The sequence below is a fragment of the Corvus hawaiiensis genome, chromosome 3 (genome assembly GCF_020740725.1).
Source record: "Corvus hawaiiensis isolate bCorHaw1 chromosome 3, bCorHaw1.pri.cur, whole genome shotgun sequence".
In the NCBI taxonomy this organism is placed as follows: Eukaryota; Metazoa; Chordata; class Aves; order Passeriformes; family Corvidae; genus Corvus; species Corvus hawaiiensis.
Window position 1 is genome coordinate 108,129,916 of NC_063215.1, and position 26,294 is coordinate 108,156,209.

General features: G+C 48.3%; 1 protein-coding gene and 1 long non-coding RNA gene across 2 annotated transcripts; both read left to right on the forward strand.

The window, feature by feature from the left end:
* The first annotated feature begins 968 nt into the window (after positions 1-968).
* On the forward strand, positions 969-3,717 carry LOC125323899. The gene is made up of 3 exons (XR_007202685.1): positions 969-1,112; positions 2,811-2,916; positions 3,677-3,717. It is a non-coding gene; the product is annotated as an uncharacterized LOC125323899 (long non-coding RNA).
* Positions 3,718-7,886: 4,169 nt separating this feature from the next.
* LOC125323890 (TOG array regulator of axonemal microtubules protein 2-like) lies at positions 7,887-13,901 on the forward strand. Its single transcript, XM_048299270.1, has 4 exons — positions 7,887-7,920; positions 10,662-10,866; positions 12,051-12,267; positions 13,595-13,901. Exons 2-4 carry the CDS (start codon positions 10,795-10,797, stop codon positions 13,753-13,755), a joined length of 450 nt encoding a protein of 149 aa, XP_048155227.1. The 5' UTR covers positions 7,887-7,920; positions 10,662-10,794; the 3' UTR covers positions 13,756-13,901.
* The last annotated feature ends 12,393 nt before the right edge of the window (positions 13,902-26,294 follow it).

Consider the following 26,294-nt stretch of genomic DNA (forward strand, 5'->3'; position numbering starts at 1 on the left):
GTGCATGACATGAAATTGATGATCAACAGTCCTTTGGATGACAAGTGGGTTTCTTAAGAAATGCATTTATCATCTGAATTTTCTCATACCTTGTAAACTGACTATCAAGAGATTGTGTCTGCCAACAATTTGCATCTGTATTTACGTATTCTTATCATCAATTTGCATTTGGAAGGCTTTTTTATCAACCATCTGGGCTAGAGATTCCATTTTTCCACAAGAGAAAGCTTAGGCTTGCACAGTGTGCACACAAGTCCATTTGATGACAAACACATTTCACCTCAGCATCTTTGAAATACAGCCAGTGTGTACTTTACTGAAATAGTAAAGATTCATGATGCTTAGAAAGAACAAAATCCATGAACTACTCCCTTCCCAAGAGCAGGCTGAAATGTAAGTGCACTCAGCTGCCCTCTGTCTAGAATATTTGAAGCCAATGGGAACAGAGGCGCTGTGAGGTGTGAAGGGTCAGGTATCGCTGTTCCCTGGTAGCTGCTCTGAGGGGATTCAGCCGGGCCCAGCAGGACTCGCTTGTTCAGGCTCGGCTTGGTGCTGTCACGAGGCAGCTGCAGGTCTTTCCTCAGGGAGTTGCAGAGTGCCTCTGTCCTCAGGGCTCGGGGAAATCAGGGCGCTGAGACAGGAGAGGCAGCTGAGGGGTCCCTCGTGGGGAGCAAGTCCTGCTGGTGGGCACTGTCTCACAGGGAGTGGGAGCTCTGCGGCCTCAGGAACGTGCCGCTGGCTGTGGTACCTGTGGCACTTGGGAGCTGGCGCTGTGTGGGCAATTGTCAGGTTGAGCCAAGGAGCTGTGCCCAGCTGGGGGGGCTGGGAGAAAGCAAGGAGCCAGAGAGCAGGGAATTCTCTGAGCCAGTGCCAGTTTGTACCTCATGGAAGCCTGGCTGGGAGATGGGGCTGCAGGCCGCTCCATGGCGGGGTGCCTTGCCCGGGGCTGCAGCGCTCATGGCTGACCCTCTCCTTACAGTGACCCCGCAGACGGCCACTGGTGCCGAGCGCCGAGAGGAGCCGCTCCGTGGGAAGGGGCAGAAGGACGGAGCCTCTTTGGAGCCACAGCAGTCCTTGCTCGAGGCACTCTCCTTGCTCAGCAGCGATGACTGGTAAGAAAGGCCCCGTTCACTCTGTCTCCCTCTTAGCGTTAAGGTAGGTTAGGAGAGCATCTTGCTAGTGCCTCTGAGCCCCAACAGCCCAGAGGGCCGAGGGGCACCAGTGAAACCACTCCAGAGCAGAGAGAGGATAAAGATTTGAGAGCAGCCTTTTCTTGGCCTTGGTCTGCAGCAGTGCTCCAGCTGCAGCAGGTCCGTGCTGTTTCCTTGCTTTGCCTGCTGCTCTGTGGAGCTGCAAAGGAAATCTTGAGGGAAGAGAGAAAGCTGTGGGACAAGATGATTTGCTGGCTGAAGCCAGAAGCAGGATGGCAGCAGTTTGGAGTGTAGAGATTTGGGTGCCTCGGGGCCCAGTGGGACTGAGTAAGATTTGTCTCCGGCCCCACTGCTGGCAGCAGATGCAGGAGTCAGGGTCTGCCTGTGACCTTCCGCATGTGAGTCCCAGGAGCAGCTACAGGGAGTTCTTCTTTCTGAGAAATGCACTGAGTTGTGCTATAGAGTCACTCAGCCTGTCATTAGTCCTGAGGGGCTCATGGCAGAAGAGAAGGAAAAAGAAATAAAATCCTCTAGGAATCTTGCACTTTTGCAATTCAACTGTTTCCTTCTCACTGCTTCATATGGGCCTGAGATGTTTTGTCAATACTCACAATGTGTCCCAAACTTAGACACAGACAGAAGGAGGCCTGTAGAGGCCCAGAGGTGATAACCCCACAAATATTAGGTGATATTGGTTGTCTTTTTGATGTCTGGGTTATCATCTACTCACTGCTGGATGCTTCATTCACACTGGGATAAGGACTCCATTCACCCTGGGATAAGCATGAAAAATCTGCAGCGATGCATCTCCTTGTGCAGTCGCCTTTGCTCTGCCCTTTCTCTTCGGCTTTCTCTTCCCCATTTCTGTTTGGTGCCCTGTGAGGTGCAGAGAGCTTCTGCAGCTGTGGGGGGGTCCGGGTGACACTCAGGGATGCCCGTGGCATCAGCCGCCAGCCCTGCGCTGCAGCCCCGATGCATCACGCACCTTCCTGTAGCTCAGGTCCTGCACAAAGCAAGTGCTGAGAGAGGGAGATGTTTGCACCTTGTAAATAACATGTTGCTGTTGTTTTAGGTAGGGGCTTTTGGGAAAAGCCAGACTTTCAGCTGTTCTTGCCCGGGTGTGGAATCTTCTGGGGCATCCTGCTGCTTTCCTGGGGAATGTGTGAGGTGGAGTGGAGTGGGTGACAGACAGGCCTAGATTGCAGAGTGGAAACTCAGCTACAGAGTGCCAGTGCAGACTCTCACTGCTGAACTGCCTGCTGGGGCTGGCAAAGAAGGAAAATGCCCCAGACACAGCCCAATGGGACTGTGTCTCAGGGACAGGTACAGGGAGGTGACAAGAAACAGCAGCATGGCACGGTCTCACAGCCTCCAGGAAGCACTGACATTGGGACTTCATGTGCCAGAGACTTCAGAAAGGCTGTCTTGTTAAACAGCCACAAATGAAGAAGACTCTGAAAGCCCTCTATTTGCCTCTTGGATTTGTGTATGCTTTGGACAGCCACAGCAACCTGTGGCAGCGAGTTCCACGATCTCATCAAGTACTGCTTGAAAAGCACCTCCCTTTGTTTGACTGAGCCGCCAGCCTGGTAAATTCAGAGGGTGCTGCCTAGTTCTTGGGTGGAGAGAAAGTCACTCTTTTTGGTACTTGCCTTTCAGGGAGCTGAAGGAGAAGGGACTCTTCAGCATCAAACACCTGGCTGAGTCCCACTCAGAAGTCCTTCTTTGTAGACTTCGTGAGGTTTGCTTGGCACTTACCAACGAGGTAAGAACATTGTTCTGAATCGTCCTCTGTGCTTCTTACACGGTGTGTAGAGTAGATATGTGCTTGTTCATCTCCCTGTGTGCTCAGGGACTGCCTTCATTTCTGTTTCTAGACCCTATCTTTCTCATGTCTGTCAGCTCTCTATAGGATCTGTGAGCACATGTAGCTCTATTTACTGGTAGGTCGGGCATCTGACACGCTCCTCTTGGAGCGAGCTGCCATTACAATGCAACGTGCAAATGCAGAAGCGGAGACACTAATTATGTTATTTGCTGCAGTCCAAATCTCTGCCCAAGCTGTAATTCAACACTGCCAATTAGTCTGTAGACTTGAGCCTGTGTTTTCTGTTTCCTGGCTGAGGGCTTCAACTGCTGCTGTTGCTTTTTCAAACAGGAGCAAATGACTCTTTTGTCTTTATGACTTGTGCCTTTATGGCTTGAGAGCAGCCCTTGCTTTAATTTGTTTCTTTGTTTTTTGAATAAAAGGGCCTAAAACCAAAGCAGTGGACATTCCAGAAGAGTTAAGTAGAACACTTTAAGTTAAAGAATATGTTTTAGGCCTGCAGGAAGCAGGCCTGAGGCCTAGCACAAGTAGGTGCCAAAGTAAAGTGCCTTTCTGTGCTTGTGCTCTTCTGCTCTGCCTGTGCTTTTGTGTTCCCCTGGACACAGCGGGAAGTGTTGTCATTTCCTGGGACTTTTGTCTAAGGCAACTGGTTTTCTTTTCAAGGTGATTCTTATGTTTCCCCTCATGACTTCCCCAGGTGACCAACCTTCGCTCAAAGGTGTCTTACTCTGCAATCGTCACTCTTGGAGAGCTCTTTGTGACCTTGCAGAAGGACATGGACTCGGAGGTGGATGAGGTTGCTCGGGTCCTTCTCCAGATGGTGTGGAACTCCCCAGAGTTTGTCCAGAAAGCAGCCAGTCACACCCTGGGAGTCATGGTGGAGCATGTGACTCCTGCACGAGCAATGACTGCTCTCATGGACAGTGGAGTCCAGTAGGTTCTTCTTCTCTTAGTGATATTCTTCACCTTCTATTGTGTGGGGGGGAGAAGGGCTGAGAGAGAGAATGGGAATGGTGGGAGGGAAGGGTCCTGTATCCTGCATCTTCTGTGATCTCAGTGACTTGATTCTCCAATCAACCTCACTTCTTTCCTCTTGTCACCTATTTCTGCCCTCATGCAGCCTTTTAGTTGACAGAATCACAGAGCTGTAGAATATGCTGAGTTGGAAGGGGCCCATCAGGATCATTGAGTCCAGCTCCTGGCCTTGCACAGAACAAACACGCCAAGGGTCACACCATGTGCCTGAGAGCGTTGTCCAAAGGCTTCCTGAACTCTCTCAGGCTTGGTGCTGTGACCAGTGCCCTGGGGAGCCTGTTCCAGTGCCCAGCCACCCTCTGGGTGAAAAACTTTTTCCTGATATCCAACCTCAACCTCCCCTGACTCAGCTTGCTGCTGCTTCCTGGAGTTCTCCCAGTCTGTCCGAGTTGCCTAGATGTGGTGAATGGTGGGCAAGTGAAAGTGCCTGCAAAGGCTAAGGATAGAGCCCTGTGGTTTTGTGGGAAGAGGGACAATTGCAACTGCAGCTGTGAGCGCTCTTTGATATTTCACAGCCCTAACCACAGAGGCCTTGGGAAAAACCATGCATCCTCATTATGCCATTCACTTGAGAAGTAAGGAGGGTTCTTGCTGGGGCATGGAGCACATGGGGGAGAACGTGCTGGGTGTGGCACAGCCTGCACAGCAGGTGCAGCTCCTGCCAAGAGGCGTCTTGTAGGACTGTCCTGGCCTTAGAGCCCCACTTGCTATTCAAACTGATGTCTCATGTTAGCCTTGAGATGATGAATCACTGTACAGGCACCTTCACAGGCCGACTGCCATGGGACAGCTGAAGCAGGTGCTGCCTTAAGTGTTGGTGCTGGGCCTGATAGTCCCCAAGAGACACTGTCTAGAACAGGACAAGCTGGCTAAACTGACTGCCACCCTTTCCTCAGCTTTGGAAAAGGGGGAAACGTTCAGATGTATCTCCTGCCAAGCCTCACAGAAGAAACTGGCTGCATTGCTGGATATTCTTCGACTTCATGTCCCACAGCATGTTTTCCCTGCATTTGTTTCTTTCCCAAGGTCTGCAGATTTGGGGGTAAATGGGTGGAAATATCCTCAATCCTGCTGCGGCTCTCTGTGTAGTGGCTGGCCCCTGATGGGTCAGCCTGGGTTGTCTTTAATTTCCCCCTTTCTCAGAGTGAATTTGGGGAAAGACATTGAGTATCAGATAGTGCAAGGAGACTGAATTCCTCGCTCTTGCTTGCAGGCAGTCCTTCTGTACAGTGCTAACTTTGTGTTTCTCTGCGGACAGAACCTTCTACATGTGTCCCAAGTGTCAGGGAGAACCCAGGCCTCCTTCCCCCAGCAATGACAGGGAGCATGCTCTGGCCAAGGCCTGCGCTGTGTCCCCCTGCTCCCTGTGCCCCAGTGTCCGCTCTCTTCTTCCCAGGAGCCGCCACGTCCAGGTGCGGAAGTGCGCGGCCCAACTCCTCCTGTCCTTGATGGAGAAAACTGGAGTCACGAAGCTCGCAGGAACGCCCAGGGCTGAGAGGCTGGCGCATGCGGCAGGGACGCTTGCTCAGGACTGTCACGAGGACACAAGGTAATGATCTTCATTTCACCTCCTAAAACAGGAAAACTGTTGGGTGTCTGGCTGTAAAGGGCAAAACCACAAAAGAGTGGAAGCTAAAGGAAATACCAAGTTCCCTCACTGTGTGGATGAGGTTCACAGAGTCACGGAATACGCTGAGTTGGAAGGGACCCATCAGGGTCATCGAGTCCAGCTCCTGCCTGTGTGCAGGGCCCCCCAAGAGTCACTCCATGTGCCCGAGAGCATTGTCCAAAGGCTTCTTGAGCTCTGTCAGGCTTGGTGCTGTGACCACTGCCCTGGCTTGTCTGGGGAAATGACTGTGCTGGGGAACGTGAGGTTGTCCCGCAAGAGGGAGCATTGCCAACTTCCTGGGACTTGAATGATTCCTTCCTGAGATCAAAAGAGCCATCAGATGAGCCAGTCAAACAGTTTTGCTTGGCCTTTAGGTGCACAAGACAAAGCCAAAATGTTGGCTAATGTTCATCACTGAAGGATCCCATACATCTATTTCTCATTAACTTAAGACTTTCCTAGAAATATTCCAGGGGTCTTTAGCCAATGTATTCAGTCTTTCTAAACCTCTTCTGCAGATTTCTATAATGCTCTTATCTGTGGCTGAATGACCTCCAAATTGCTTCTTGAAGAAAACTGTGGTTTCCTAGTGGCAAAATCAACCCAAACCACCAAAAAAAATCCCCTTACTTTGAGGATTCAATTCCCATTAATAGCTGCCAAGAATGCATGAGCAACTAGCTGCCCCTGTGCATACATATGGTATAGAATAATCAAAAGCAAGCATGAGGCATTTGGTCCTGGCTTCCCTGCCAGTTAAAGAAAGGCAAATTACTGTGCAATGGCAGCAAGACACTGCTAATAAGCTCTGACTCAAAGCAGAGGTGTTTTGCTTGTTCCCTGGGATCCTTCGATGCCACAGAAGCGCACCCACAGTTTCAGAGTGAGATTGTATTTTTCTGTTGCCCCACGTTCTCCTCTTGCCTCTTGTGTTCAGCTGACAGCACTGTGCAGTGACAAGTGGAGGTAAATCTCTCTCTTTGCTGAGTAGGTAATGCCTTCTCATGCAGGTATGGCAGCTGCTGAGGTTAAGGTATCAGCTTATTCTGTTAACGCTCCTCCTTTGTTTGTTCACCTTCTATTCTTTCTTTCCTTCTTTCTTTCTTTCTTTCTTGTTTTAGGCATTATGGACAGGAGATGGTGAAAATGATGCTGAATCACCAAAAATTTAAAAGGCTTTTGGAACAATCTCTTTCCACCCGTGACCTGGAAGATATTCTGACAAGAATGAAGAAGAAAGTAAGTGCTTGGTAGGAGAAATGTCTCCTTTGTGCAAGTATTGCCACTGCTGATATGACATCAAACATACCTAATCTTATCTCTTTCCTCTTCTGCCAAATCAATTTGCTCCTGGGAATGAACTGTTGATCCGTAGCCTGTTCATCTGCAGAGCACAAAGGAACTGATAATATTAGGGGAAAAGTGGGGTATTGGATATTTTGAATATTGGCCACAAACAGGGAAGGGAAAGAGGAGAAAATGGGTTTACATTTAAGCATAACCCCCCACCCCACTATCCCTACTCTGCCCCCAGTGACGCAATTAAGTGAGAACAGTGCTTCTGGAGATAACAGAGTCTTTGCAAAAGACACAGGAAGCAGTAGTGCCAAGAAAATTTCCAAATATACAAAAGATGTCCCAGTCAATCCCAATTCCTACAATTACTGTCTGTCTTCTGGGAATACTGCCCTGCTGTCATGCCCTGTGGAGCTGGAAGAAACTTGGTGAATTCAGCAGCATCCAGTGGAAAATCATTTGTTTGCCTGGGGTATTTTTGTTCTTTTTACTTACGTTATAGAAGGGAGTGTGCCTTTGTGCAGCAACAGGGAGAGTGAGTGTGGAACCAAATCAACTTCCAACACAATGGGCCAACCTCCAAAGAGTCCAAATTTTTCTGCAGCTTCCTTTAAGAGCATTAGTTCCCTACCAGTTTGCATTATTCCCATTTATGCTCAAGAGGAATGAATTGGGGATTTTAGACTGCTGCTCAGTATGGTAGCAGCCATAACCTGCCTTGGGCTATTGAAAACAAAGAGTTGGCATCACTGAACCTCTGGCCTGTTTCCTTCTGTAAGTTCGGAAAGGTTTGCCCAAGCCTTGGTAGCAGTGATCCTGGTTATAAGTTGTGTTTTAAACAGGTAATTTCCTATTTTACATTCTAAAGATCCATGGGGTTTCTTTATGCCTTTGTAGGGGATGGAAACGCAGAAGGGTGAACAGCCATCTGTCGAGAAGCCTGTGAAGAAGAGGAGCGATGGCTCGAAGAAGCCCCAGGCCACATTGCCTTCTAGTAAACGGTACTGAGCACTTTAGTTAGATGTGACAAAGCACGTGGCAAGCTTTACATGTCTCTTCCTCAGGAAAATCTTTCTGGTGGAGATGACCTGTGCCAGAGATTGTTTTCTTTCCCTACAAATGCTCTATCATAAAAAATGTCTCCTTCTGCATTACGCTGAACACAACTTCTCTGGAAGGGTTTCCGCAAAAAATGGACGACAAAAAGACACCCATTGGTTGCAGCTCAGAAGATCCAGTGCAGTGGCAAGGACAGTGCTGTGGAGGCTGTGAGAGGGCCATGTCTCCGCCGCCTCACTTGGGACAAGTAAATTCAAGCAGGGTTTTTTTCCTCTGAGAGCAGTCTTTTTCAGATGGGTGTTTTGATGAGAAGTCCCAGTCTAGAAGCAAGATGCCGTTCCCCAAAATAGCACTTCCCATGCACGTGGTTTGGCCTTCCTGAGTCATGGTTTTCTTACCCTCAGACAGTACCAAGATGAGTAGTAAGTAGCAAGCCAGTTCCTGAGCAACTTTGGTCAACAGGTGTCTCAATGTGGACATTTTGTCTTGACATTCCTGTCCTTCATACTGTTTGCTTGATGGACAGCATGTTTGGTTTATTTCCCCCTGTGCTGCAATCAGCATTTGAGACAGGAATTTGGTCCTTGCTCTCTCTTCCTGCCAGTGGGAGAGCTACTTGTACCTGTTGTCCTCTGATAACAGAGGGGATTTATTTAGCTCTCTCATGCTCAGCGCTGGCAGGAGAGTGACCACATGCCTCAGTAGCATAGTCAGGATCTTCCCATGCCCATGGAAGAGACAGGCTGATCCAAGAGAGTTGTTCCCAGTGGGTTTGTTAAGCTGTGGATCTAGTCTCTAGGGAAGCAATCATATGAGCGTAGTGCTGGGATGTCTGGCTTCTGTTTTTATCCCTGTTACGGATTTTCTGGATCCTTCAGATATGCCCCTATCCATCTGTTCAGATGCATCTGAGCTGCTTTTCCAGATTGTCATGCCTGCTGTAGAGACACTTCTCCAGAGGGATGAGTTTCCTTATTATAAGACACACACCTGCCTTATGATGAGGCATTTAAACATGGAAGTAGCGTCTCTCTTTCCTCACAAAGCAGTGCGACATGTGTACCTGGGAAGCCGTCTGGAGATAAGTGAGATGCATCTCATCCTTGGTTTTCCTGAGTAAGCACTGGTGAGAATGTTGCTTGCAGATTGTCTCCCGTAATGATTGTGTAGCAGGTTTGGTTTGTAACCAGGCAGAAAAACCAATTTAGTGTAGTGGTTTGGTCCAAAATACTCATTACTGTTTACCTTCTGTGAGATAAGAATTAGGAGAAATGCAAAGCAGGCACCAAACTTGAAAGAATAGAAAGAAGTTTATTAACAGACCTAAAAGAAGAAAAAAAAAGTCATACCACGCCTTCAGAACACTTCTCCTCCCCCCGCCTTTCTCCCTTCTCGCAGTGATAATGTAAAAAGACAGCCCTTGAGATGTTCAGTCTGTTACCACTTCCATAATAACCTTGTTCAGTCCATTTAGGAAGAGGAGCCTCTCTTGCCCATGCTATGAAAACATTATCACAAGGAGCCAGCCGCCCGGGTTGGTTCTCTGCTCGCATGTGAGTCCCTTCCCCCCGTCTTGCAGCTTTTCCCACAACTGCTTTCGAGGGTCCACTCTTGAATTGCTGGGGTGAAATTTTAAGGTTGAGCCGTTCAGAAACAAAAGTTCTCTTCACCCATCTCTGGGAGCATTTCATTTCTAAGAATAGAGGCCCTTCTCCTTCCCTGGAAGCAAAGGGTCTTCCTCATCTTCCTCTTCAGAACTATCTCTGGGGGCATCTCTAGGACCTGAGGTTTTCTCCTTTTCCATTTGGAGCAAAAGTCCTCATCACTTCCATCTCTCCCTGTTCAAACTTCTCATGAAATTACAGCTGCGTCAGCATCTGCTTATCTCAGCGCAGGTGCTTTTGCTCACAAGTACAAGTTGAATGCTCCACCCCCCATGCCTTCATGAAATTACAGCAGGTACTCTGATCTATCATAGCTTCACAACAGAATTTCAGCTTTAAGCATCTCCTCTTTCACTTCCCTCCGGTTTTCAGCTCTTCATAGCACTAAAAGGGTTAATCTCACCTAGGCCTTGCAGCTGGAATGTGGCTTATCGCTGTTGGTCACATGACCTCTGCCAGACAGCCCTGCAGCTTTAGCTGAATCTTGGCAGCTCTGGAGAGGGGGAGCCGAGCCGCTCCGGCTGCCCACAGCCCTGCTGTGGGGGGGGTTCCGCGGGTGGAACAGGGCCCGTCGGCTCCAGGATGGCTGTGGCCCGACCCGGCCTGGCCTGAGCAGGGCCTGGGCCGGGCCCGCTGGCCCCCACACGGGGCCCGCAGCCACCTGTCCCAGCACCGGAAACAAGACAGAGAGAGTCTGCCTCGGGGTTTCCTGTTCTTAAGTGTGGATCACAGAGGCGGTCACAACTTTAAGTGGCTTAAAGAATTGTCCATATTCAAAGTGGCCAGCTGATAGGTTCTGTCAGGTCAGAGAAGAAGCTGTAAGCACTCCTTTGCAAGAACATCACTTCCGGGACTATGCTTGCTAACCCATGACAGATTGTCATGAAGTCTCCCGTTGTTTTCAGATCAGGATTTTCTAGCTTGAAATCACATCATTAGGAAACCTCCCCAAGATGTTCTGCTCACAATTAACTGAAGGTATGATCACCAACAGGTCCGCATTTGGTTTTATTCTCCAGGGTGAAGTCTACCTCTGATGGACGCCGCCTACGCCGCCCAAAAGCCCAGGTCACGTTACCTCCGGCTGTGGAAGAAACGGAGCCGCTCCAGAAGCTGTACAATCTCCTGGAAGCCAAGGAGTTTAAGACACGGATGGAAGGAGTGGCACTCCTCCTAGACCTGTGCAAAAGCAGCCCCCAGCTCGTCTCCACTAACACTGTCCAAGTATGTAGGGTGTCTTCATTGTTCCTTTCCTTTAGCTCCTTTCCCAAGCCTGTAGCAGGAAAGTTAATTCAGTGTGTCTTGACACTACATCCTGGCTGTGTGGGACAGGCTGGTGCCTCTTACCCTGAAATATTTAATTCAGGTCCACGCTTCAGGACAAGTTCTTTCGGTCCAGATGTATTTGTCTGGCAGGTGCCTATTGATGCTGTTCATCAGATGAGGACAGAGTTTTCTGCTGGTGTAACTTCTGCTGTCTCCTACTCCCACTTGGGTTAAGTGAAGGGAATCCAGCCACTGAAAGCGTGGCAATTATTCTCTAGACAAAAAAATGGGTTTGGATGGGGAAGAGAAGTATCAGGCTGGGCTGGTTTAAACCAAGTTTTTTTAAAGGATACTTCTGTAAACTCCGACTTGTCTTGCACAGGCACAACTCTGGCTACTCGTTTCCATCGGCATCCCTAGTCCTCTTGGTAAAGACGGTGCTCACCCTTCTTGGGGGGGGTCTTTTTTTCTCTTTGGAAAAGGAGGGAAATGGCTAGGGACAGATCTCTTCCTTCTCCTCCCAGCAGCTGCTTTTTCCCTTTGTCCAGAAAATGGTGCCTGATAATGTGGCTGTCAAGGGACTGAACCTGCTCTAATGAGAGCGGTACAGCACATTAAATTTCAGAAGTCTACCTGCTAGGTAGACAATTGGTCTGGATCCTGGAAGAGTTGATCAGAGCCCTGCACTTCTCCAGACACAGGTTCTGAGACAGACGGAACAAAACCTGGATCTCCTCCAGCCATAGTTTTGGCAAAATCGTAACTGCCCTCAGAACTTGAGGCAACTGTGTAGAAAAAGGGGCATTGTAAATATCTGGTTGCATACTTCGAAAGCAAAGATACTGTTTTGCATCAATAAATGGGATGAATTTAATGACTGAAATGTGGAGGGAAACACCATAGGAACTATCCTCTCCCCACCCAAACCTCTTCAAAATATATGAAAATCTTTCAACCAGCATGAGGTTGTGCAACCATTCCAGAGAGTGGCCCACAGGAAAACAGGGAAATTGTGCAAGCAAGTGCTGACCTGACAGGAAGGATCACTTTCATCTTTTACATTGCTGAGTGCTCACTTCTGTGTCCCTTCCTCAAACAAGGACATTTTAATCCAGCTTTCATGTTGTTTGTTCTCTTCACAGATTTTTGATTATTTTGTCCCGAGACTTGGTGATACGCACAAGAAAGTGAAGCAGAAGGCGCTGGACGTGCTGGCTGAAATCATAAGCATCCTGAAAGATGGCTTAAACCCGGTGATCATCTGTTTGGTTGAAGGAATAACAAACAACCTAAACTCAAAGGACCCCGGGGTTTATGCCGCAGCTGTGAAAGCGCTGGAAGAATCCATGGCTCACTTAGGTAAGGCTGAGCCCTGGCATGGACTCTCCTCAAGTGTGTCTCTGCCTCTGCGAGTCAAGAGAACGCTGAGTGCCTTGACAGCTGTTGTTGTCTGTGGAAACCTCCAGCTGACATCCACCAGAAGCTGTGCAGGTGCAGTCCTTACGCACCAGTCCCCCACCAGGCTTGAATGTGCATCGGCATTTCCCAAAAGTCCCAGGAGCCCTTGGCTCTGTGCTGCTTGTCTGAAGAGGAAGTGCTGGACTACAGCTTTGCTGGAATTCAGGGCCAAAGGGATTTTTGGAGTTTGCCTGGGCCCCATTTGACTTCCCAAATGAATAGCTTTGCTGTTGGCATGAAGGGACAGCGGCGCATCAGAACCTCTGCAGAGCAGCCTCCTGGAAGGCTCCACATCATAGGCATTAGCTTCATTAGGACAGCAGGATCAGTTCTTTACTGCATGCTTGCATGAAGATCATTTGGGACCTCCTTTTTGTATCTCATGCAGGAAAGGAGCTCTTAGTAATACCCTGCTACTGAAACCCACACTGGGGTGTAGCTCTGTAGTGGTTCCCAATGAAGCAGATTGCCTGCTTTGTCACTGCCAGCCCTGTGACCCTGTGAGGGACCAAACTTCATCCCACACACATTCTGTCTCCAGGAAAAGCTTGCCTTGGCTTATTAGAGTGGTAGGACTGGAGGCTTGTAGGCCAATGCAGGCAAAAGCAAATTCAGACCCCCAAAACCGCAACAGATAGGCACAAGGAAAACCAAAATACATATGCCGGTCAAGTATTGGGAAATCAGTTCATTTTCCAGTCTCTCTGCCAAGATTTGATTTCACAGATGTTACAGAAACCCACAGGCTACTGAGGCACTGAGCACTAATAGCTCTTGTATGAGTAACTTGGAGTCTTGTTCCTAGATCCACAGAGGTAACCTGACAATTTAAAAACAGCTTATCCTTCAGGTGGGAATGGAGGTGTGAATTTTGGAGCCTTCTCACCCTTTTCCATACAGGAGAGAGAAGATCACTTCTGCAAATCTCTGGGATGCAAAACCTTTTCACTGCTTACGTGTGATTGAAGTCTTGAGGTCCCTGATGTGAAATGTTTAACATAGCTCCTGGTACAGCAGACAACTTTGGATTTAAAAAGTGAAAGGAGAGCTTTTCTTTTGGAATTTAAAATCCTCCCAAGTAGGCTGGAAGGAAAGAAGAAAAGGATTCAAAAATCGGCAGGAATTTCCTTTCTTTTACAAAATGTAGTTTCCCCTGCCCTTTCCCTCCCCACTGTCCTTTCTCTTATGACCTCAGAAGAGAGAGCAGAAATGTGTGTTTCCCTTGTAGATAAAGTATCCCTGATGAAAGAGTTCAGCCACCGCAGGAGTGAACTGAAGGGCCAAGCTCTGCTGGATGTCACGGAGCATCTCTCAGGTATGGCCTCCCCTTCTAAGGCAAGAGGTCTTCCGAGGCAGAATTTACAGGGAATGCCAGTGAATAGACACTAGAGTGGCTCCTCCAAATCAGGAGGTGCTGAGCTTGTCCCTCCTGCCCAATACCCATGGAAGGTGTATTGGGCAGGTTTTCCCTGGCTGCTGCAGAGGTGTGCAGCATCTGAGATGGGGGCGGCACTCGGCCTCGGGGCTGAGCTCTCACTGGGGCATCTCAGAAGCTGCCTCCAGGAAAGGGAGGGGCTAAAAATTCCCAAGCTGGCTCCTTTCTTGGAAGCTCAGGGACAGCTCTGATCCTTTAGGGAAAACGGTGGCAAATGCTGTTTCAGGGGATCGGTTTGTTTTGTCCTCACAGAATTCTTGCTTAGCTCTTGGAAAGTTTTGAGGCGGAAGCCTGCAGTGCCTGGGGGTCACCGTTTGGTCCAAACTCAGCACACGTGTTAGAGGCACGGATTTTGTGCAAGGCAGCCTTTGGGGGCAGAGGGGCAGAAGCAGAGTGCTGAGGCTCCCTGCCTGTGCTGTGGAAGTGCCATTGGACTGAGCATTTCAGGGTGTGCAGTCAGGGTCTTCCTATGTCAGCGCTGCCCAAAATGCTCCAAATGCAGCTGAAAATTGATTGCTCAGAGGAGCTTGCTATGTCAGCAATAGCCAAGGGATGGGAAAATGATAACCTCAATATATACTAGAGAAGACAGTGTATAGCCTTGCTTTATTTATAGCCTTGCTTTAGCGGGGTCTAAATCCACTGCTAATTAAGCCAGGTCACAAAAACGGAGTCATCCTTTTTATTAGAAATCTCTCAATTTCCTCTCTAAAGTGCCTTTCAAACCTTCAGCAGTGGGTTTAGACAACTTCTAAATGGAAATAAACAGCAATTTGACATTTTGGTCATTCATCATGCTGGAAACAGATTGTGGAATGATTTAGTAAAGGTGTGAAGTCTGCCACAGGTACAAGGCTCGGATCTGGAGAAATTAGTCCTGAGGGCTTGGTGGTTCTGTTTTGGGGATGTTCAGCTGCTTTGCCCATTTCTGGATCATGGGGCTCTCACTGTTATTTCACTGATCTTAGCCAGAGAGACTCCCAAAATCACAACTAGAGGTAGATCCTTGTTTGCATTAAGGCTGGTGGTTAAGAAGTTTGTGTCTCTCTTCCGGCAGCGCCTGTGGCATGGGTTTATCCCAGGAGCCCCGAAGTCGTCCAGCGCTACGCCCTGCCCGTGCTCTGGTCCTTCCTGGGGAACAAGGCGCTGCCTGTCCGAAGCGCCAATGTCCGCACTGTGGTCACCAAGCTTGCCTGCGCCCTCTACAAGGTGATGGGCGCCAAGCTGAGGAAGCATGCTGCCAGCCAGCCTCCGCATGTGCGGGAAAACCTCTCCGACATTTTGGGCTGGTGAAGGCTCGATGACCTGCAGAGAGATGACAAAGTGCTGAGTTGGACACCTCCGGACGTGACTTCTTAGCTGTGCCAAAAAGGACAGAATGCAAAGGAAGGGTGTGCACCTGCCCCCGCTCTCTCCACCCCCCTTCCTAGTCGTGGCATGGGGTGCCTGAAGCAACTTCCAAGTGAGGACAAGGTGAAGGCTGAGCATGGCTCAGCCTCACAAAGAGGTAAGGCGGGAGCTGGGCCGCTCTCTGGCGGGAGGAAGGCTCTTGTGCCAGCCTAGAGAGCCTGGGCACATTGCCAGGGAACAGTTCTGCCCTGCATGTGCCCCCTGCACTGAGCTGTGCTGCTCCCAGTGCCCCGTGGAGCTGTAGGGCTGCTCAGCTGTGGGGCCGGGAGAGGAGCAGGAGGGTGCGTGTGCAGCTGAGCCATTCCTGGAAAGCACAGGCCTCTGGGCTCCCTGCTGTCCCAGGGCAGCCCAGAGGCCAGGCTGTTCCTGTGCTGGCTCTGTGCAAGTGGGTCAGGGTGTCTCCCTGGCCTGCCTCAAGTGGCTGCTGGCAGGAGCATGTTTCCCTGTGCAGCTCTTTAGAAGTTTCCAGGTGGTCTGTCCCATTAAATACGTAGCTTCAGATGCTTTAGGTTTGCATTGCGGCCTCTGTTATATTTTGTGTCTCCACTTTGCAGGCGTGACTGGCTACAGTCTTATCAAGAAGTTTTCCTTGGACGTTTCCTATGTTCCCTAACCGACAAAGCCCTTGCCTCCTGTCCCGAAGAGCTCTCTTTCCTCGAGCTCAGGAAGAAGGTGCTGCCTGTCTGAAGAATGTTTGAAGATTTGGATTTATACGTTAGGCTTTGTAGTTACAGATGTACATATGTTCTGACATGTAGATGTAGGTTTGAACAAATGTGTTGTCATTTTATCTTTTAAATTTTGAAAATAGATTTTCAACAGTATATATTTTATTTTGATTGTTTTTGTTTGTTTTAAATAAAATAATTTTTAAAAAACAAGCCAAGAATGTGAGACCTGCTAGCCTAGAGGTTGTCAGAGTGCAGCTGACTCAACGTGCCTCTGTCTCACGGTATTCTTTCCTCACAGCGCCTCTCCTCTTCCTCTTTTGCCATGTTTTCTTCATGTCATTTGTGCTGCTGTTTGTTATTTAGCATTACAATGGGGCCACCTATTACCATGTTTGGGGGACAATGGACCCAGAAGATCCTGTGTAGTCTCCAGTTTTCTGCCTCGATCTATTCTGTGCTCACAAAAGGCCTGAGCAAAGCAACAAAGAGAATGTGCCCAAATCCCAAAGCTTTGCTCCTTTGCAATGTCACACAGATCTGGCTCAGAGGTGTCTTCAAGCACAATTCCATAGGTAAGAAGAGGACGTGTATTTCACTGGGAAAAGAGGCACTGCTTTGGAAAAGGCATCTGTATGTATATTTACCCAGGACAGCAGTCCAACGGCGTTGTTTGCAACTTGTTTGCAGAAAGATGAGCGGACTGTGAGGTTATTGAACAGGTGACAAGGGTTCCTCAAATCTGTACCCTAGCCTGGGTGCCATTCAGCCCACGGGTATGGGATCATTTGGTACCATGGACCAGTGCTTGCCAGCATATTGAATTCCTGCCTAGCTGGATGAAGCAATTCTGGGTTCAGCTCCAGCTCTTGGTGGGCTGCATGATCACTGACAATGCTGCCTTTCCAGAATTTATTTCTCAGTTGCCTTTCATAGTCATTTGAAGCTTTTAAACCTCACATGTCAATTTGCTCTGCCTTAGGGAAAAACACTTCTGAGCCCTGTGCAAACTGTAACCTTTTGACACCAAAGTCTTCATGGTTTCCAGGTTCAGATGTTAGAGAAGAAAATGCATGTGAATGTGTTAATTAGGTTTTCTGGAGGAACAACTCTGTGTCACGTGGCTGCGTGTGTTTGCTTAGCTATGGGTCAAATCCCGGACTAGTAAAGCCTGGGAAGGCTGGCATGTGTCAGGGAAAACTAGTCCGTGAGCTTATGGAGTTGCCATCACCAGCAGAGTGGATGTGTCCTTTGGGGATTCCTCTGGAGACAAAATTAGGCACCTGCTCCCTCCTGCAATATTCTCTTAGATCTTTCTAAAATATCCTAGAAAAGGCAGTGAAACTTCATGTCTACTTGCACACCCACTGTTTGAATAGGGGCATTTTTGTCTCTCCGCTAAGTCATTGCTCTTGCACACCAGAAACAGGAACACCAACAAACAGGAATGATGCATGATCCTCCTGCTGGTGCCTCAGAATACTGGTAAGTGCAGATCTGGGTAGCTACCCAGATTAACATTTAATTAGCATTTCATGCTCCTTCAAGATCCCCAGATCTCAGGGCATTTTGTTTCCAAGCTGCAGCTATACCATCACTCTCTGGGGAAGAACAGTAAATAGGAAACAGCGACTGCCAGTATTGCAAGAGTGTGGGGAAAACCTGAAGTGTCTGTGTAAAAAGATGAGTGGGAAGAGTGTCATTGCCACAGCCAAAGCTTAATTAGGGCAGCAGGATCACTTCTTTATGCATGGCTGCAAGATGATCATCAGGGACCTTCATTTTTGTACCTCATGCAGGAAAGGAGCTCTTAATAATACCCTGCTACTGAAACCCACACTGGGGTGTAGCTCTGTAGTGGTTCCCAATGGAGCAGATTGCCTGCTTTGTCACTGCCAGCCCTGTGACCCTGTGAGGGACCACAGTTGCTCCCACACATGTTCTGTCTCCAGGAAAAGCTTGCCTTGGCTTATATGAGGGGAAAAACCAGAAGAATAATAAAATGGACAATTAATCTGGTCACTTTGGAGGACATGCTCATGCTTTCACATGTCAGCCTTGTACCGGCTTGTTCGTCATCATGAAACATATCAATAGAAAAAACTCAGATCCTATGCTACATCTGAATGAAATTCCTTCAGATTATTAAGATTTCTGTTGTCAGGACCAGGACAAAACCCTTCCGACACTCACTTGCAGCTGTCCTGGATTTCTGCAGCCCTTTGTGGAAACCTGCTGTAGGTACAGTGTCTGGAGTTGGTTTGGGCCTTTAGGAAAGATGTGTGGAACAGTATGCAGGGCTCTCCTAGGAGAAAACTGTTTGTCCAAGACCAGGGACATCGTGCCTGCAGAAGTGGAGTGGCCCCGCTCCCAGCCCAAGAGTCTGTGAGCTGAGCCACACCGGGGAGAAAAGACCCCGAGGGGCACCAGCCCAGCCGCCTCACCTGCCATGACCGTTCTGCGGAGCTCTGCCGTGGGGTGGAAGTCGACGCTGGGCGAGCCACCGAGCTTTCATCTGCTGCTAGAACTACTCCGTGATAGCTCCTGTTTTTCCCGAGAGAGAAGCCAGCGCCATCTTGTAACGCGTGTCCTGGGCGGGTTTTCCTCTGGCATTTTGGGTCTTTGTTCCAGTGGGAGGACGGTGAGGTCTGACAGTTTGATATCTACAAGTTACTTACCTATTTTTCCTTGCCTTGTGGGCATTCTGTTTGTTAATAAAGTGTTGGGTTTTTTCCACTTTCATCTATTAGTATTCATTTCCTATTGCTGGAAAGGAATTGTTGGAACAGTTTAGAGGAGACAATTTATTCCAGACTGCCCTAAGTTTTCTCAAACTGACACAGATGGCTTCACATAGGAACATCCCCAAGGCTGCTGAGAGGAAGGCACGGAGGAAGACAAACCTAGTTGTACCGGTTTGGCCAAATTTAGAAATATATCCCCTGAGAGAAGGCACATCACCACCCCTCCCCCACCAGGTTCGGGAAAAAATAAATTTTCCTTAACGGAAAGTGAAAGAGATAAAAACGATTTCTTTAACAAACACAGGGGAAAAGGAAAATAATGCTAACTAATAAAAATCTCTCGCTGTGGAGAAAAAACCTGGCAAAGTGTTAAGAGTCCTCCCTTTGGTCTCCTCGGAGCTGGGACTTGGCCCAGGGCCAGGCCCTCTGTGCTCGATGGAAAGTCCTCCCGATGTGCTCTGATAATTGAAGCAGTCCAGTAGAAAAGGGAGAAAATCTGAAATTCCAGGGAAGGAAAAAATGTTCAACTCTCAGTCTCTCTCTGGAGAAAAAGAAACTGAACAACTGGCCAAAAGCTGACCGGGCAGCCGCAAGCCGGGTGCCTCCTCCCTCCCCTGCCGCAGCTGGAAAAAAAGTCGCTATCTCTGTGTGACCTTGAACAAGCTGCAAACTGCTTTGAAAAAGTTTTGCTCAGTTTTTCCTTCCCCCTCTAAGGCTCAGTTTAAAGGCATAAAAAGGCGCAAAAATTAATTTCTGGGCATAGGGCAGCAATATGGGATACACATCATAAAGTCACCCCAAGACACTAGTATTTCTGAGGGAAATTCTTTTACACCAAACCAACTGGAGTCGTCAAACAGCTGACCGGACGTTTCGAGACATGGGCCAAAGGGGAAACCTTTCAGTGTGTTTGGTCAAGGCCGGGCTATGCTCGAGGCAAAGGTGTGTCAGTGTACTCGGCTCCTTCTCTCCGCATGGTGTCCGGCAGGCACAGGAGCCCAGAGCTCCTGCAGAAACCATCACAGCACTCGGTGGGAGCAAACTTGTGTCCAGTCCTCACCCAGAGCTCTGGTGTCCAGCACTGCACCGCCTTGGAATGAGGAATTGTTGCAGTGCTCTTGGAAGGAGCTAAGGAGGTTTGGCCTTCAGATCAGCTCCTTCCTAGCTCCTGATTTGCTGCCCTGGGTAAGCTGCTGCCTGTGGCAACACTTGGTTCACAGCTGACAGCCCTGCTCTGCTGGCGGGCGGCCATTGCAGGAGCTTTAGCTGGGGTCATTGTGATGCCTTTTCTTGGTCTTAAAATCAAGAGTCATACACGGTTAGAAGGGGAAAAGGGATTTTACCTTGGTATTTATTTTAAGGATCCTTAGGTGTACACGTCCAGGTCATAGGCATCAAGATGCACCCCGCTGAGTCTATCTCTCTGTGTCTCCCCTCTCAACATTGGGTATAACATTACAGGTTTTACTAATTAGCATATCTATCAAAGATTCCCCAATGAGAGGCTCAAGTGAGCTCCCCTCCCCAAGGAACCTTCCGCTGGATGGTTCTATCTTGGTTTACAGAATGTGTTCTGGAGAGGACCTTGGGGTCTGGGGCACACTGATCCCTAGCTACGAAGCTTCTAAAATGTTTAGCTTCTTAGCTTGACAAACAAGTCCAAGAATGTAGGCAAAAAGCACTAGGAATACAGAAGTTGTAAAAAAGTATAACAGGGGTATAAAAGAAAAGGCAAAAATCTTCATGGCATCATTTCCCCCCTTTTAGAGGCTAACAAAACTCTATCTTGTCTAGTCTCTACTCTACTCTATTTTTTACCCACAGAACCGGTTTACACTACCAGCTGCTCCACAGGAAATTACACAGATAATAACTACAATTACAACTATGAAGAATATTTCTTTTACCCAGGCCCAGTTTGGTAACCATGAGGTGAGGGTATCAAAAATATGATCAAATTTTAAAGTCTTATTTCTAGAAGCCACTTCATGTAGAATTTGAGTTCCCTTCCAAATTTCATCCAAATCTTTCTTAATTCTTCCACTTTGGTCCACATAAGGACAACAAGAGGTTTTGACAATAGCACATACACCTCCTTGTGCAGCAAGTATGAAATTGAGAGCTATCCTGTTTTGCATAACTGCACGGGACAGACTGTCAGCTTCTTCTTGTAAGGCTGAAATTGCATCTGCAGTATGCTGCTCAATATGTTCAATGACAGCTGAGATGTTTACAATTGCTCTCTCCAGTGCAACTACTCCGTAAGCGGGTACAAGGGCTCTGATTATGCTATGAAAAAGTGTGGGACGTTCAATGAGGGGATTAAGAGATCTTTTTCTCCTCTCATTTGGTTTTTCAAGATGGTCAAATATTGTTATATTTGGGACCACAGCCCCAATAGCACAAGCCTGGTCTTTGTTCACGGGCATAACTTTCCAGGCCTTATCACCACATATCCAATACAACCCCGTCCCAAACGGCTGAGCCAGTCTCCACCCTGTCAATTTCATCTTTGCTGCAATTCTTGGGTCTATTATTTCCCTGAAATTGGTTCCCACATTTCAGTGCGGTTCTCTTCCATTAAAATGCCAATCAATGGCCAGTGACCCTTCCCATCTAGGGGTGGTAACTGAGTACAGATCCAGCAATTGCTCTTATTAAGAATTTTGGACACATTTTGGACCACCGTCTTATGTAAATCATGGGGTGAACCCTGAACCATGGGTACCAGTTGGGCAAACAGCAAACATGTAAAAAACAGTTTAGACTGCATCTTTCTGATTTGTATCAGTCTCTGTCTTCTTGGTGATTTCAGGATCAGAAGCTTTCTTCACTCTGGAGTAGTGAATCCACGGTCCCTTGCCAGCAACCTTGACCGCAGTAAAAGTGGTCAGCAAAACTTGGAATGGTCCCTTCCACTTGGCTTGCAAGGGGTCACTGTCCCACCACTTGATGTAGACCCAGTCTCCAGGCTGGAATGGATGAGCAGGTATGTCCAATCCTATTGGTTTGGATAACATGACGAATCTCTGGAGCTTCTGCAAAGTGGAACTCAGAGCCATTAAATATTTACCTCTCATATGAATTTCCCCCGGGATATGTGGAACCTGGTATGGCCTGCCGTATAATATTTCATAGGGACTGATGTTGTCCCTTCGCCTTGGCTGTACGCGGACTCTCAGCAAGGCTATAGGCAGGGCTTGAACCCATCTCATGGATGTCTCTTGACAAATCTTGCAAATCTGGGTTTTGAGGGTCCCATTCATGCGTTCAACTTTGCCACTTGCCTGGGGCCTGTATGGTGTGTGCAGGTCCCAGGTAAGTCCCAAAATCCTGCTAACTTCTCCAACCACTGTTGCAACAAAATGTGGTCCCCTATCTGATGACATTCCCAAAGGAACTCCAAATCTTGGTATTATATGATCAAGCAAAGCTTTCACTACTTCTTTTGCTGTGTTGGTGCGACAGGGGAAAGCCTCAGGCCATCCACTGAAGGTGTCAACCAGTACCAGTATATACCTGCATCCCTCTTTGCGTGGCATCTCAGCAAAATCTATTTGCCAATAATCTCCTGGGAGATCTCCTGTCTTTGTCACTCCTAACACAACTCTCTTGCTTGTGTCAGGGTTGTTTTTACAGCAGGTTTCACACTTGCTTGTTACAGATTGTACAATATCAGTCATTCCTCTCCCTATCACTACTTTCCTCAAATGTTTAAAAGATTTTCTGTTCCCCAGTGGGTACTTTCATGCTCTCGTTGGGCTATTTCCCGAAGGATCGGGGTGGAACTACGACTTGTCCTACCGGGGTAACAGCCCACCCACCTTCTTTGACTTCAGCCTTAAGGAACTTAATTAATTTGTGATCATATTTTGGGGTAAATGATGACAAATCTATCTCTTTCTGTGGTACCACTGCAAAAATGCCTTTTTCTGCAATCCCCCCGGCTGTTTCGTCAGCAAAACGATTTCCCAGTTCGGGGGCTGTTTTCCCTTTCTGGTGACCCTTGCAATGCATGACAGCTACTTCCGTAGGCTTCCAAATGCTCTGTAAAAGTGCAAGAATTTGTTTAGCATGCTTAACCTCATTACCTTGAGCGGCCAGCAGGCCACGTTCCTTCCAAATAGCTCCGTGGGCATGAACAACACTGAAGGCATATTTGGAATCAGGCTGTATGTTCACCTTCCTCCCCTCACTCAGTTCTAGAGCTCTCGTTAGTGCAATGAGTTCAGCTTTCTGGGATGATACATCTGGAGGCAAGGCTTTTGCCGCAATGATTTTACCTGAGGTGGTTACGGCGTAACCGGTCATCCTCCTACCGTTTCTCATGAAGCTGCTCCCATCAGTGTACAATTCCCAGTCTGGATCTTTCAAAGGAACATCTTTCAGGTCTGGTCTGCTGCAATAAGTTTCCTCTATTGTCTGCAAACAATCATGCTCAGGCACACTGTCAAGTAACGTAGATGATAAAAACGTCGCAGGGTTGACCACAGAAGTTGTCTTTAGAGTATCATCATCCTGTTCTAACAACACAGATTGGTATTTGAGCATCCTGCTAGGGGAGAGCCAGTGTCCCCCCTTTTGCTCCAGCACATTTATCACTGCATGGGGTACATACACGACAATGTGCTGCCCAAGGGTGAATTTACGGGCCTCCTGTATCAGAAGGACTGTTGCTGCCACAGCTTTCAAGCATCCTAGCCAACCCTGGGCGACATTGTCTAGTTGTTTTGAGAAATAGGCCACAGCTCTTCGCTGGTCTCCAAGGTGCTGTGCCAGTACCCCCAGAGCAACATTCAGTCGCTCATGTGTAAAGAGTTCAAAAGGTTTAGTCAAGTCCGGCAGTCCCAGAGCTGGGGCTGACATTAAGGAATGTTTCAGCTGTTTAAATGCAGCCCTGGCATTCTCTGTCCACACGATTGTCCCCTTTTCAGCTGCTTTAAGGACCTCATATAAAGGTCTCACCAGTATACCGTAGTTTGATATCCACAGGCGACACCAACCTACCATTCCCAGGAAGGCCTGCATCTCCCTTACGGTATGGGGCTCTGGAAGTCGACAGACGGCTTCCTTCCGTTCTCTGCTGAGTTGGCAATGTCCATGGAAAATTTCCAGGCCCAGGTATACTACTGTTTCCCTGGCAACCTGTGCCTTCTCTTTCGAGACCCGATACCCACTTTGGCCCAAAAAGTTCAACAGACTTACAGTGAGCTCGATGCAGTCATCTCGTGTCTTGGCCGCTATCAAGATGTCATCAACATAGTGGAGAACCGCTCCTCCTGGTTCTTGTTTCCTCCAGTCCTCAAGCTCCTTTGACAGCTGTTTTCCGAAGATGGTCGGGCTGTTTTTGAATCCTTGTGGTAAAACTGTCCAGGTAAGCTGGGTCTTCCTCCCTGTTTCTGGATTCTCCCACTCAAAAGCAAAGAGTTCGTGGCTATTCTTATGCACAGGAATGCAGAAAAAGGCATCCTTGAGATCTAAAACAGTGAACCACCCTAATTCATTTGTTAGTGTTGTCAAAAGTGTGTAAGGATTTGCTACCACTGGGTGTATGTCCTGTGTTATCTTGTTGATTTCCCTCAAATCCTGTACCAACCTGTAGCTTTCACCATCAGCTTTCTTTACTGGCAAGATTGGTGTGTTGTACCTGGATTCACATTCTACTAACAACCCAAATTTGAGAGACTTTTCAATCACAGGTACCAATCCCTTATGAGCTTTTAATTTCAGAGGATATTGTCTTTGTCTTACTGAAGTAGCCCCTGCTTTGAGTGTGGTACTCACAGGTTCAGCTTTTTTGGATCTCCCAGGAGAATCATCGGCCCACACTATTTGAATGACAGCCTCTTCAACTTCTTTGGGAATTTTTCCATGGCATTCCTGTACAAGTATAGCAGCTGCTTCGATAATTTTAGATTCTGGGGTTATAACTTTCACTCCCCCTTCCTTTGAAAACTTAATTTCTGCTTCCAATTTTTCCAATAAATCTCTGCCTAACAATGGCATTGGGGAATTTGGCATATACAGGAACTGGTGAGTGACCCAGTGTTTTCCCAATTTAAATTTTAAAGGTTGGAAAAAAGGCCTTGTTTCACTTACCCCTGTAGCTCCAATCACATCCACAGTGTCTTGACTCAGTTTACCTTTTAAAGTATTTAACACAGAATATATTGCCCCTGTATCAGCCAGAAATTCAACATCGTCATTCCCCAGCTTAGCTACAACCGAAGGCTCTGCTGGGGTAGTTACCTTCGGTCCCCGTCAGTCTGTATTTACAGTTAGTTCCGAAACTGGGGGCTTCTTCTCTGCTCGTGATGGACACTCATTTTTCCGGTGCCCCCGTTTTTTGCAAATTGCGCATTGGTCCTCAGATAGGGGAAAAGGGGGACCCCTTTTTGATGTGTCAGATGACTTTTCCTTATCATACTTCTTCTTGTAGTGGGGTTTACGATGTTTATCTTTGTCTGCTAAGTCCCTGTTCTGGTATACCTTCCAGGCTACAGTCAACAATTTACTTATGTCCGGTGGCCCATCTATCTTTTGCAGCTTTTTCTTTATGTCATTAGCAGATTGACCTATAAACAGGTAGGCCAGGTGGATCTGCTGCTCAGGTGAGTCAGGGTCTAAGGTAGTGTATTTTTGTGCAGCCTCTTTAAGCCTATTTAGAAACTCTGTGGGGGTCTCATTTGGATTTTGTTTGATCTCATATAACCTAGCCCAATTCACTGCTTTAGGAACAGCACATTTTAACCCAACAACCCCCCATTTTTGGTATCGCTTCAGCTTTTCCATCTGTTCTGGGACATTAGGATCCCAGTTAGGGTTTGCTAGGGGATAGATATCATTAACTGACCCTTGAAGACTCCCAGTTGCAATTTGAGTTTCTATAGCAGATATAGCAGCTTTGTTGACCATTTCTCTCTCTGTTTTATCCAATAATTCATCTAGCATAACATTTAGATCACCCCAATCTGGGTTTTGGGATTTTATGGCCATTTCTACACGCATAGCTACTCTCTCTGGGTTGTCCCTGTACTTCCCAATTGAGTTTTTCCACTGCTATAATTCTCCAAGAGAAAATGGTGCCTTTATATAAATGACTCCTTGATTTCCCACAGCCTGTCTCAGAGGTGCTTCTAATACAAGTTCTTCCTCCCCCCCTTTATCTGTTTTGGACCTTGTGTGTTTAGCGACGGGACTGACTGCTCTCAAAGCTTCTCGGGCTACCCTGCCCCTTCTTCTACCACCCTCCCCGTGAGAACCATCTGTATCAAAATCATCCCATTCGCTTTTAATCCACCCCTTTTCTGCCTCTGGGGCAGTCAGGGGGCGGTGGCCAATCCACCCCTTCCCTGCCTCTGGAAAAGCCAGGGGGCGGTGGCATACCTGCCTCTTCTCTGCCTCTGGGGCGGTCAGGGGGCGGCGGCCGATCCGCATCTCTGCTACCTCCGCGCCCACCCTCCGCCCCCAAGGAGGCTGGGGGTGGGGGGGCCCCGCGCCGCTCCTGCGGCTTGGAGCCGGCCGCTCGCCCCCTCCCCTGCCCCTGCTCGGACAGCGGCAGGGACAGCGGAGGCGGCGGCGGCGGCAGTGGCGGCGGCGGCACCACTGCTCCCCCATCCTCCGCCCCCACCTGTGCGGGCTGCCCCGCCGGCAGAGGCGGAGCCACCGCTC

What these genes read in the sequence shown, in the direction of transcription:
- LOC125323890 (XM_048299270.1), top strand. Translation starts at nt 10,795, where the DNA reads ATGGAAGGAGTGGCACTCCTCCTAGACCTGTGCAAAAGCAGCCCCCAG. An exon ending in TCTCCACTAACACTGTCCAA is followed by an intron (nt 10,867 to 12,050) that starts GTATGTAGGGTG and finishes TTCTCTTCACAG; the next exon opens with ATTTTTGATTATTTTGTCCC. An exon ending in AGAATCCATGGCTCACTTAG is followed by an intron (nt 12,268 to 13,594) that starts GTAAGGCTGAGC and finishes TTTCCCTTGTAG; the next exon opens with ATAAAGTATCCCTGATGAAA.